The following is a 14,136-nucleotide window of genomic DNA, read 5'->3' as shown; positions in this document are numbered from 1 at the left end:
CCCTTCTCAATAAAGCCTTTTTCTTGGATTCCGCTCCGAACGGGGACAAATAATACTACAGTTCTATTTTTTTAATAATAGTAAACGGTTAAAAAACTCGAAATATTTACTTAAAACGTTTTGCAACCTTAGAAGTTTTCACCTCACAATATATTATAACGATAGTGACTTAAATTATATGTCAATCTGGTTTTATTGTATCTTTTTACCGTACTCTTTCTGTATTTTTTTAAGCTATGTTAAACTCTAAAAACAGTTGATGGCTCATTACTGATATAAAAGAGTCTTTATGTTTCAATCCTTTCAATTTTTTTTGTATTTTTACCTTTTTTATTTAATTTATTTATTTGTTTTATTTTTACATAAAATTTTTATTTATATTGATTTTAATTTCTTTTAATGGAGTTCTTTCAAACTCTATGTAAACAGATTGTTTATATAATTGCAGTTTAAGGGTATTTTCAATGGTGACGGTTGTTATGTTAATGCTTATAAAAAACATTTCTATGCCTTCTTTCGAATATAAGTCTGTATTGATGTGTTCAATTACTTTATAATTTAAAAATACTTTATGTTTTTGACCATTAGCAATAAGTATATTATTTATTGTGGGCGACGGATAGTCCGGACGAATCAGATTGTCTTCTTGGCATCTGAAACAATTGTTTGTGTTGAATATAAATCCATCTTCGAATTGACGAAGGTAAGTAATTGAAATAATATTTCAATACTGCATATTTAGTCTACTTCAACACTTAATATTTATGGAAGATTCGGCCAATAACATCGTAATCTCATGTTATATGACACTCAAAAAAATTATTTTTTACCAAAATATTCGAATAAGTTAAAAGTTCCATTGATTTTTTTTAATTGTACTTAAAAAAGTACAGCATACTTTCTACAGTTACGAACTATGTAGTTATATATAAATTTAAGATCTTCACAAAGCGGCAAAACATAAATGTAAAAATAAATAAGAGGAAAACAATTGATCACATTATATTATTTGTGTATTGATACAATGTTTTTATGATTTTTTATGTCAATGTTATCTTACATTTCACATTGGACTTCAGCAATATATCTTATCCTAGCATTTGTTTTTTGTATAGTGATAAATTACGCAATTATTTCGATGTTGTTACTTTTCAAATACCAGATTGTTCTTTATTTTACAAATATAAGGGTAATATCGAGTATCTTTCATAGAAATTAGATCTGAAATAGAAAATTTATATATATATACGGCATTTAAAAATTTGATTTAGGTTGGTTGCAAAAAAAAATTAACAGACCGGATGATTCTTATTTATGCATTAATTAATAATTAAATTCTGATTTTCCACAAACCCCCAGATGACATAATTTATTTCAAAGAGAAGTCATACATTAAAAAGTTATGTCTGTATGTGACAGGTAGGATATTATGATAATTTTGCAGTATGAAAGCTTTTATTGTAGTTTTATGATAAACATTTATGATATAATATACAAATAATATTTTAAGAGAAATTTTCCTGGTTAATACATACGAAGAGAAATATTGAAAAGAACAATGAGCACGAAATAAATTATCTTTAGATTATTCCAATATTATCATCGCGGATGGTGTACAATACTACTTCTATGTGTTTTTCATACAATAGTTCGAAGTTATTTGGAAGCATAAATTTGTTCGATTGTCATAATATGAAAATGTTTTCTTTTGTTCAAACATATTCTTTTCGGATCAAGTCCATTATATGCCCAAAATTTCTAATCCTGGGCATATAATGGACTTGATCCCAAAAGACTACAATAACACAAGTGTAAGTAAGACGGAATTAATATAATTTCGTTATAATTCTGATAAAAAATCAGATGAAAATTTTTTTTTTTAGTTTGCATAAAATAATAATAATTAATTTCTTTGATCTTTTTATCTTACTATAGTAAAAAAAGCCCTAAGAAATAAACAGAAACAAATTGTCCATTATTTATATATCTATTAAAAATAGTTACAAATTTATTTACTTAGCATTTCAAAAGTTTTAGAATTGATTTATTATTCTGTAAATCGGGCTAATTAACATATTTTTTTTTCTTTGTGTAAAGAAACAAAACATAACGTGAAAAAAAGAAAAAATGTATAAAACTCTATAGTTTATTAGTGTATTGCCCTTTTTTCTTAAAATATTATTCTTTTTTCTTCTTTTCATCTTTGTATTTGCAACTTTCGTTGAGATGTCTTTTCACAAAATCTTTTCTAGTAAACTTCCTGTTACATCCCTTGCTTGGACATTCAATACCCTTTATTCCAGTATGCGAATGGTAATGTCTTTTTACTTGGTTCAAAGTATGCCACTGTCTATTGCAAGTTTTGGACATATCGTCCCAACCTCGCCACGGACAAAGGTACATTTTTTTATCCCCGATAATCTCTACAGGAAACATGTCTTTAGGATAATTTTTACTTTCTATTATTGGGTTATCCATAGCACGTTTTACTTTTTTATTCTTTGATTTCAGCGCTTTTTTCGTTTTTAAGTTTTCTTTGGGAGTATATGCTGGTATTCGAATTACTAATTTATCTTCATTTTGATCTAAACTAATCTTTTGATTATGTTTTAACTTTTTCTGTATGTTTTTTATCCCTTCACATTCTGATTTCGCCTCTAATCTTCTACTTTCTGTATTAATTTCTAGGGGTTGTTCATTATCATATTCAAGTGTTGCTTCAGAAAGAATTCCAACATCTTTTTCTTTTCTAGATTCGTTTGTTGTATGATCTAACTTTTTGTTTTGTTTTAGATTTTTCCTTTTCTCTATTTTATTTAAAACATCAGATTTTTCCGATAACTTTCTTTTTTTTATGTTAGAATTTTTGGTTAGTTCATTTTCTGCTTCAAGTGCAGCTTCTAATAAATATTGAAGGTTTGTCTTTTTTTCTTTTTTTGGTGATACAACTTCTTGTTTGGCGCATTCAACTAAATATTCAATAGGTAACTTTTCATCACCTTCTTTATAATCGTTAAAACTTTTAGATTTATAAATACTATTTTCGGCGTTATTTCTATTTTTTATCTGTGAGCTTTGTCTTTTTGGCCAGTTCTCGGAACCTGGGATATAAGTATCATATAAATCATCAAATGAGTCTGTATCTTGTTTTAATTTCAATTTAGAATGTTTTTTTCGACCGTCATTACCATTTCTTGTATTAGTGCCTGTGTTTTTATTTTCAGTTTTCAGTTTCTTGTTTGCTTTCGACGGGTTATTTGATTTAGATGTCTTAGAAGATTTTGTCTGTAAAAAAGGGGTTTCTGGTTTATCTCTCTTTTTTGTCATATCCTTCGTAATTTTTTTTTGGTTTTATCTTTTAAAAGGAGAAAGGGGTTATTATATCATGTATACTCATATTTGTTTTATCTTACATAATTTCAAAAAATATTCAGAAAAGATAAAAAACATGTTTCTGTAATTTTTAATTGTTTACTTACAAATATTTGCAATGTTTCTGACGATTTTAAGCACGTATATTGAAAATCCAAAAGAATATTATGAATCAAACAATTTATTTATATAAAAAACAATACAATCTATTTATAAATATCGTTATTTGATTTCTATATTTTTGGACATAATGATAAATCTAATTACACAAAAATTTATTTTTTAACTATAACAAATATTATATAATTAAAAAGGTTTGAATAATACTTAGGTCAGAATTTTGTCAAATTCTTTCACATTATTATTTACTATGTATTTAATAACAAACTGTAATTTTTTATATGCCAATTCTCTCATATATACACTGAAATATTACCTTTGTAAATGATTATCCACGTCATTCCCATTAAAACGATAAATATTTTTTTCAAAAAGAACAATCAAATTTCCATTTAGTGACTTAATTAATAATAATCTGACTCAAAATGATTATTTATATTTTTAGGGGTTGATTTAATCTGAATCATAAAAGTTTTTTATTTATAATATTAAAAAATATAACTGTTGTTATAGTATTTATGTGTATATAAAAAAATTTCTGTAAAGAAAAAAACAGAAATTTTAAAGTACATTATAAATGTATTTTTGTGGTGTTTACACCAGGAAGATGGCCATTTTGTAAATAGCATTCAACGATGCTTCCCCCTGCACTTAGATTAGTTTTATTTGAATTTTTTTATTGATGCTAATCCCAGTTGGTTAATTAGCTGTCCTCTTGTGAGGGGATATGTCTCTTGGTGACCTCCCATAATTGTAGTAGTGATTCTTCTTCTCGCACATCCTTTTTTGTGGGGGTAAAAGAAAAAAAAATTTTAATAGCAAACTATTTTCTAGAAAATTCAATTGGAAGGAATATAAGAGTAAAAATCTATAATGTGGTAAATATTGCCACAATTTTCGAGCTTATAATTTAGATGTCTTTATATTCAAGAATTTCTGCGCTATTAATTATAATTTTAGTTTTCATATATGAACATGTAAATCCATAGAATATTATTATAAATTCGTAATATTATGATTCATTTTGTATAATTACTCTACTCCCATTATATATATGTGGACGGCGGATAGTCCAGATATCATGATTGGTAATTCTAATCAGTAAAACGCCTCAGTCTGAAACAATGTTTCAGAAATAAATATAAATACCTTTTTGGAATAACAATCATGGGTAAAAATAAATACAATTCAACTAAATCTCATATTTCGTCTAACGTCAACATTGGCGACAACGAAGATAGACCTGCAGGTAAAGACAGGCTGAGCACGTTATTAGAAACAGTGGGTTCTAGGAAAGACATAAGATCATTTGGTGGTAGTGATGGCATAGAAGTTGAGGCATGGTTTGAACAGTTTTCCTATTTGGAAGAAGAATGGAAAGGCGAAAAACTACTCGCGTATATGAAGCCACATGTTGTGGGGAAAGCAAAGAAATGGATGGTAGCTTTGGAAGACATCGAGTACACGGATTTCACTACATTCAAAGTAGCTTTCACAACCAGGTTCAGTAAAACCCAAAGTACAACAAAAAATGAGACTAAAGAGATGTACAAACTTTTAATATCAGGTCCCCGAAATAATGACCTCGAAGAATTTATACTTGACATTATGGCACAGAACCGAAAATCTAAACTTGATTTTAGTGTTATAAAGATTGAATTAATCGAGCTTTCCCCAAGTGTTCTTTTCGAACAAGTGAAAGCATCGATTGATTGGAAGAGTCTTTTGAAAATCATAAAAGAAAATGAAAAGCTAATTAAAGGACTATACAGTCCTAGAAGATCGCCGATAGAAGTGAAATCTAAAAATTTGATATCGGCAAGTAAACAAGGAAAAGAATCTAAAATTAACTTTGCTTGCTATAACTGTGGAGGACCACATGTTGCAAAGAAGTGTCCAAGCGATAAGCGTCGGCAGACAAAAGAAACTAAAGAGGTGAAAAAACTTTTTGAAGAAGAAGAAAATAAAACTGATTTAGTCTATTTGAAAGTTAAACTTAATAAAAAACTTGTTGATGCCTTATTAGATACAGGCGCATCTCATTCTTTTATTGACAAAAGTTTAGTCAAAAAATGTAAGTTAAAAAATGTTAAAAGGGAACCCATAACAACCGCGACTGGGATAGTTTCTAATTATGGTACTATAGAAGAAGTCCTGGAGATTGAGGGGAAGAAGTATAGGATCCCACTCCAGGTGATGTGTCCCTTAAGTGAAGACATAATATTAGGTAGAGACTTCCTAACAAGAAACGAAGGAAAAATTGATTTCCAAAAGAAGAGAGTACCCCTTAGGAACAATATTATGAAAACAGGATACATGAAAAAGAATATGGACTGTCTCGAGTTGAGACAATTATCCATAGAGACATCACGTCAGCCAAGTGTGCACAGTGCGTGTGACAACTCCTTAGGATTGGTAAAGGAGTACTTCAAAAGACTGAATGGACGTGAAGAAGGTCTCGGGAACACGTTGGGAATAGCCCATAAAATTGATTTACTTCCCAACGTGACGATAGCAAATATGAGAAGCTATGCCATGGATGGCAAAAAGAAAGAATTTATTATTAATGAATGCCTGGAACTGGCTAAAAATGGTATAATTAAAGAAAGTGTGAGTAGGTGGAACGCGCCTATTGTAGTTGTAAAGAAACGGACAAGATGACAAAGAATGTGTATAGATTATCGTCAGTTGAATAATCGGACGGCGAAGGAAGTTTGCCAACCTCCAACGATTGAAGAGTGTCTGAACTCTCTGAGCGGAGCTAGATGGTTCACACAGTTAGATCTAGAAAAGGGTTATCATCAAGTACCGATGGACCCAGAGTCGGAAGAGCTTACGGCATTTATGTCGCCAGTAGGCAAATTTCAGTATTGTAAGATGCCTTTTGGATTAACGAACGCGGCCGCAACCTCCCAGAGACTCATGTATGGAGTTTTTAGGAATTTAATAAATTCAAAAGTCGTGGTTTATATGGACGATATTACCATATACAGTAAAACACACGAAGAACATCACAGGGACGTGAAAGAAGTGCTTCAAGTTCTGTTAGCGAATGGATTGAAAATAAGTACCGAGAAAAGTGTGTTTTGTACACAAAGGGTAGACTTATTAGGGCATTCAGTGATAAATAGATTCATTGTCCTGGCAACCGACTATTTTACCAAATGGGTCGAAGGTAAAGCGTTAAAAAAGAAATCGGCTGAAGAGATAGCTAGATTTTTAGTGGAAGATGTATTTTCACGACATGGAACGGTCAAAACGATCAGGAGTGATCAGGGGTTGGAGTTTACAAACAGATTAGTAAATTCAGTAGCAGAACTATGGGGATCTAAATTTAAACATTCATCTCCATATCATCCACAGGCCAATGGTCTTGCAGAGAGAACAAACAAGACGATAATAGAAAAAATATCTAAAGCCATGGTAGATCACGAGCAAAACTGGGACAGAGTATTCCCATATGTGCTGATGCAATATAGGATAGGGATAGTAGAACGTTTTAATGCTTCACCATTTATGTTATTATACGGTAGAGAGCCGATAATTCCAAGTAATCTACTTGAGATTCCTAAAGACTTCGAGCTATATTTTGTTGATCCAATTGGATACGTAAGACAGAAGAAAGAGAAATTAAATGTCATCCAGCAAAATGTGAAGGAAGTAGAAGATAAGAAAAGAGAAAAGGTTAACGAACGAAACCTTAAGAAGTCAGACCCTAATGACTTGGAAATAGGAGATATGGTTCTTCTGAAGAAACATGCACTTTTAAAGAGAAAATTTGAATCATAATACGAAGATGAAGAGTTTGAAATTATTGCCACGAAAGGCAAGGGTGCTTATCAGATAAGAAGTCTTTGTGGAAGAAAAACCTTTGACATTAATCGTAAAGATTTAGTTGCCGTAACCGAAACTGAAAAGACGATATCTTATTTGATGAAGGGAAGAGTGTGGACGGCGGATAGTCCAGATATCATGATTGGTAATTCTAATCAGTAAAACGTCTCAGTCTGAAACAAAGTTTCAGAAATAAATATAAATACCTTTTTGGAATAACAATCATGGGTAAAAATAAATACAATTCAACTAAATCTCATATTTCGTCTAACGTCAACATATATATATATTACGAACTCAGAAGTGCATCTTATTTTTAAAAAAGTAAACAAAAAACTCGTTTATTAATTTTTAAAATTTATTTATGCAGAAATGTTAAAAAAGACTTTAGTTTATGCAAGTCTAAAGCGTTTAAAAAAATTAGAAATTGTTGATGACTTTAAATTTAAAATTTAAATATGTTGTATGTGTATTTTTTTATTACCGGGTTTTCCGGGTTAAGAGATCCACCCCAAAAGTCTAATTTTGCGACTTTTTAAAAAGAAATTATTATACTAGTATAAGAGATCCACCTCCCAAGCCAAATGGTAAAAAAAATATATTAGAAAAAATGAACCCTTTATTGTAATAAACATTTAAATTTCTATAAAATCTTCAAACAAATTTTCACAGTCTAGGCCTTCGTCTTCAATTTCAGCACAATTAAGAACATCTTGAAGTTTATTGTTTAAATTAAAAGTATTGTTTTCATGAAAAATTGAATCTGTTCCACACAATCTAAAAGCCTTAGAAGCCATTTCAGAAGTTATTTTTTTTAATGCATCCGCTATTGAATTCAAAATATATTCCCAGATCGGTCTACGCCTATAACCTTTATTTGTATATTCCTTTGGCCCGTTTGCAAGCCATTCCTGCCATTTTCTTTTTAATTCGGCCTTAAATGAAGAATTTATCAAAACATCCAATGGTTGTAAATAAGACGTAGTTTTTTTTTTTTTTTGGGGGGGGAATTAAAACGGTTTCAATGTTATTATTAGCAAAACTTTCCATAACTTTTTCAGTATAGTGAGATTTATAGGTGTCAAGAATAAGAAGTTTTTTTTTTCTATTTTCAAATGGCCCATATTTGTTTAAACATGCACGAATCCATAATAACATCAGATTTTGATCCATGTTCCCTGATTCAGATGTAACTACAAAAAGATTATTTGGCACAAAGCATTTTGGCGGTTTTTTAAGGCCTTTTAAAATGGCCATTCCCCTTAAAACAGTACCTTCTGAAGAAATAGTAATAACGACGGAAATTTTAGTCTTAAGATTTCCAGTTGTATATGCCTCAGTGTTTTTTCGCCGGTAATGATAATGTCCGCGATTGCATCATATCAATGTAAACAGGAGTTTCATCCATATTATACACCACTGTTTGGCTGTCCATACAGTTAAATTTATGATTAAAAGCTTCAAAATAATTCAACACGGTTTCTTTAATCTCCTGAGGCCTTCTGTTGTCTTCCTGTCCAAAAGATGTTATTTTTCTAAATGAAAAATGATTTCTTCTTTTGAACCCCATCAACCAACTCATACTTGCCTTAAAATCTGTAATGGACAACTTCTCTGCTATTTCAAAGGCCTTATCTCTAATATTATAAGTTGAGATAATTCGCTTCTTTTCACCTCACTCTACCTTCACCCAATCCACAAACATTTTTTCAAGAGGAGGCCATTTGGCAGAAGTACCGGCACGGATTCTTTAAGTATTTTTAATGTTGCTTTGGCCATACATTTTAACTTCGGCCTTTTTCCAATCACGAAGCATTTTCCTAGTAATCTCCAACTCTAGAACAGTCATACTTAAATTCCCATTGTTTGCACGCAATCTTTGTAATCCTGCTAATTTTTCTTTTAGAGTGTACGCTTTCTTTTCATGGGGGTAAATTTAGAAAAAAATTAAAAGAAATTTCAAATGTTTTATATCCTTATAAGAGATCCACCCATATAAGAGATCCATGGTCTCTTATATTGGTGGATCTCTTAACCCGGAAAACCCGGTAGTATTTAATGGAAATATTATAAACTTCAAATATAACTTATAAAAGGCCTTGGAACAGAAACTAATTTATGGTGAAATATCTATAAATTTTTTTTACAGAAAAAAAATTATCGAATATTGATAAACCGACCCTTTAATAGATCTATAACTGCGTCAGATTCTGATCATAACACAATATCACAATAAATGCCTTGAATTGATAAAAAGTCTCTTTTTATAGAACTAATATATTGTAAGGTTTAGCAGAAAACTATATAGATATTAAATTTTGCAATTGAATACAAAAAATACTATTAGTTTTTTCATCAAAAAAAATTGAATTTAAGATTTTTACTTAAAGAAAATAAACTAGGATCACTTAGCTTATAAAGAAAAAAAATTGATATTCGTACTAAAAACGTATCAAGAATACAAAAATGTTCACGCATTAGAACTAAAACTAATAATATTATTAAGCTAGATAACTTTAACCTTTATAATTGTTAGTGAAACGGTTTATTTGGCTTCCTTCTTCCATAAGATGGGGTTAAAATATTATAAAAATATAAAGAAATATCCAAGCATTATAAATGCTCGGTTTAAGCGTAAGTAACTACGACATCCCCTCACCTCTAATAACAGCCTTTAAATGAGCTTTATTGGTTCTGAGTTTCGACTTTCCATTTAAAACTAGGTATGCGTCGTCTAAAAGTCTTTTCGATACTTTAAATCCTAATATTTTATTAGATTTAATTTCTTCTCTTCCTTCCTCTTAATACATTTTCATCTTCAATCTTATCTTCTCTTCTCATATCATTTTCATTTTCTTCAATTATATCCATTTTATTATCATGACATTATATCATTTCTTATGCAATAAGCGAAATACAATAAAGCTTTCTTATTATAATTGAATCTCGGAGAATCCAGATAATTTATATAATTCAAGATAGTATTTTTGCTAAGATTTACAACAGGTCTTATACCATCTTTAGGTTAAGTTCTCGACTTACCCCCCCCCCCCACCCCTAAAAAAATAAAAAAAGGGGGAAAAATAAAAAAAAGGGAAAAAAGGGAAAAAATAAAAAAAAATAAAAAAATAAATTTTTTGACCCATAATGAGAATTAAAGAATTTAGAAAACTCATCTATAAAAAAAATGAGTTAATGCAATTTTTAATTGCAAAAAAACATTTTGAGGGTCCTTATGTGCAATAAATGCAATATACCAATGACTCAAAATCGGACCAACACTAAAAACTATCGTTGTTATTCAAGACGTGATGGTAAAAAATGTTCTAACAAAGGAACCATAATGAAACAAGACGTTTTTAAGAACTCAAAATTGCCTATTGAGGATCTTTTAATATTGCTTTGCGAATGGATAAAGGGTTCAAGTAATTTGGCCGCCACGTTAGAACTTGATATAGGTAAATGTACGGTATCAAGATGGTTTACGCGTTTTAATAACGCCGTGTACGTCTGCTTTTCAACATATATAAACAATCAAAGGATTGGCGGCGTCGGTTGTATTGTTGAAATTGATGAAACGGCGCTTCTCCGTTTTGCTGCCCCATTTTTTTTGGGGGCAGCAAAACGGAGAAAAGCAAAAATTTAATAATTTTTATTTTTTTTAAAAAAAGCCCCAAAAATGACAAAAAGAAACTTTTATAATTTTAGACATCCTTTGTTTTCCAGTCTTGCCTCATGTAAAGACTACATGACGAGACTGGAATTATTAATTTGATTAGACGATGTGGTTCTTGTGATCATGTTGTTGCAAAGCTTACAATATTATTGGAAAGGGGAAAGGAAAGATTCGTTTATAGGTTATGAGACAACAATGCAGGGCAAAAAAAAGCTTTTTACCTGGCATTAAATTATCATTTGAAATTTATCTTTTTGTTGTGTTCGAGGTCCTTTGTAACAGCAATTATAGATTAATTAAATGTTTAACGTGTGTGTCAAATGACACTAGTTCAAAAATAAAGCTTAAATTGAGGGAATATATTAGAAAGAAGTTTGAAACCGATTTCAAAATCGGTTGATCGGGAAATCAAGTTCAAGATGAAACTGTACTGTGTAGAAGAGGTGTGGTGTTACCACCAGGGAGGCGGCCTGTTTGTAAATAGCACTCTATGGTGCTCCTCCCTGCAATATAACGTTGATTGTTATTATAATTATTTTTATTGTTTGGTTTAATAGACTCCTTGTTTTCTCTTCTCAGTTTCATCCTTACGTGTATTGGGGTAAAATAAAAGGAAAATATTTATAGTAAAATATTTTCTAGAAAATTCATTTGGAGGGGAAATAAATAAAAATAAAATAATGTGGTAAATAATACCACATACTACCTCCTCCAACAGATTCAACAATTTAGAATGGGAGTTCCTCCGTAATCGCCAATTGATTCTTTCCATAAGTTTTTAGAATAATTTATACTAGATAGTTTTAGCCTCAAATCTAGGTTCGAGTTCAAGCAATCATATATTTGCTCCTTAGGTACACCGTTTCCTTTATGTCTGCTTCTGTCAAATAACATCTGCGTCATTCTATTTCGGCGGTAGTAATTCCTCGTTGCGCCATTATTTAATTTATTTTTATTCCTATCATTACCATTGTTAGGGGTTGGTAAAGCTTTTGTCCCTTGGTAGTTGTCTTTAATATCATCAGGCGGTTTGTTTATTTCTTTAGTAATCCCCTTATCATTTCTTGGATATTTGCCTGTATTTGGCACAATGTTCCCTGTCCTTTCCACACAATTAATCGTAGGGGTTGCGCTTTTAGATGAGACAGCGTCCATTTTTTTATCAAAATTCTTTTGAAATCGACTTTCTGAATCTTTTTTTGACTTATTTATGTATTTCTTTTGGTCGATGATTAGATTTGATTTTTGTTTTTGGATGAGTAGGCAGTTAATTTTCTCAAGTTTTTTATCTAATTTAACTTTAGGAATTTTATTAATTATAAATAGTTTTTTTTCTTTTTTTATTGCTTTATCTACAGTTTCTAGCTTTCTTAAATAACAATCTCGCGTATCGTGAGATTTGACTCGATGTACAGAACACCATTTATTCGTTCTCACATATCTGCCTGTTTCTTGGGGAATTTCTTGTTTAAATGCACGTCTCTCACTAGGGGTTATACGTGTTTGAGCGAGAGTTCCCTGCAACTCAATTCCTTCTTCTAATTTCTGAAGGTACTTAACTAGATCAATTATGGAGCTGTTGTCCATCCCATTCTTCAATAACTCTATTGCCGTGCAACGGCCCAATCCTCTGTTGAATGCCTCATACAGTCTGGCATTGGACTCTTTCTTGCTTAGTCCCATAATCATACCATAGATTTCAATAATTCTTTCGATCTCTTCATAATAGTCTATGATCCTCTCAAAATCAATCTGTTTAATTGTTTCTAATTTTGTCATCAATAATGTGACATCGTTCCTTGAATATATGATTTTCAAAATTTCGCTCCTTAAGGTCTTATAACTAGTACTCGTCAGTTTATGTCCGAGTCTTCCATCTTCTATTACAGAATGGTAAATTATTCCCATCTGTTCGTCGTTCCACTCGTTGGCCTGTGCCAACGCTTCAAATTTCTCGAGATGCTTTAAGTTGCAATCTCTCTTCATATTTCTGATTTTCTTTATTTTCTCTTTGACTACCACTGTAGTTCCTTTAATCTTTTTGTCGAATAGCGTGAATTCTTCGCTATCGACCATGCGGCTTTCATATTTCCGCTTTTCTTCAAAAGCACTGAGCTTCTCATTAACACATAATGAGCTCATTATGGTGTTACCACCAGGGAGGCGGCCTGTTTGTAAATAGCACTCTATGGTGCTCCTCCCTGCAATATAACGTTGATTGTTATTATAATTATTTTTATTGTTTGGTTTAATAGACTCCTTGTTTTCTCTTCTCAGTTTCATCCTTACGTGTATTGGGGTAAAATAAAAGGAAAATATTTATAGTAAAATATTTTCTAGAAAATTCATTTGGAGGGAAAATAAATAAAAATAAAATAATGTGGTAAATAATACCACAAGAGGAACTATTAGAGTTTCATCTAGAGCAGATGATGGAATTAAAGATACTGTATGGATTTGGGGGTTAATAGAAACTGTAGATAGAAAAAAATTTTGTATAGTACAAGTTCCGGATCGAAAGATAAATACTTTAACAAAGATAATAGGAGATATAGTCTTACCAGATCAGTTCTTATTTTTATGTTTATCCTAGTTATCCCGGTGTAGTGCAAATCTAAAACTCAAACACATTATTGTAAATCATTCAATAGGATTTACTAATGAAAAAGGTTTTCATACTAATAATATTGACAGCACGAAGTAAAACGTGTGAATATCGAATCTTGGCTCGAAGAATTTACGTTTAGAAATTTTTTTTTAAATAACGTATTCAAGAATGTAGAAATGGATGTTCTAATTGATTTTATAAAATTTATTTTTTTTTATTTTTGCTGCCCCATTTTTTTAGGGCAGCAAAACGGAGAAGAACCGATGAAACTCTACTTGTAAAAAGTAAAAACCATGTGGGGAGGGTTCTTCAATATCAAGTATGGGCAGTTGGAGGCGTTGTGAGAGGGGATGGGAATTCTTTTTTCTTTGAAATCGTAGAAAATAGAACAAGAGCTACTCTTGTTGAATTAATCACAAGAAAAATTGCTCTGGGGACCACAATTGTAACAGATTGTTGGCGCGGCTATAGTGATATTCAAACAATCTGTGTAGAATATGAGTATCTACATTTGACTGTGAATCAC

The 14,136-nt window shown here is 30.8% G+C and overlaps 1 protein-coding gene across 1 annotated transcript; it reads right to left on the bottom strand.

Moving 5' to 3' along the window:
- Positions 1-2,178: 2,178 nt before the first annotated feature.
- VNE69_12141 (C2H2-type domain-containing protein) lies at positions 2,179-3,327 on the bottom strand (the record flags this gene model as incomplete). The annotated part of the gene is made up of 1 exon (XM_065475229.1): positions 2,179-3,327. One exon carries the CDS (start codon positions 3,325-3,327, stop codon positions 2,179-2,181), a length of 1,149 nt encoding a protein of 382 aa, XP_065331301.1.
- Positions 3,328-14,136: the final 10,809 nt, after the last annotated feature.

Source organism: Vairimorpha necatrix, chromosome 12 (genome assembly GCF_036630325.1).
Source record: "Vairimorpha necatrix chromosome 12, complete sequence".
In the NCBI taxonomy this organism is placed as follows: domain Eukaryota; kingdom Fungi; phylum Microsporidia; family Nosematidae; genus Vairimorpha; species Vairimorpha necatrix.
Note: the sequence above shows the minus strand (reverse complement) of the source record. Positions and strands in the feature narration are given on the sequence as shown.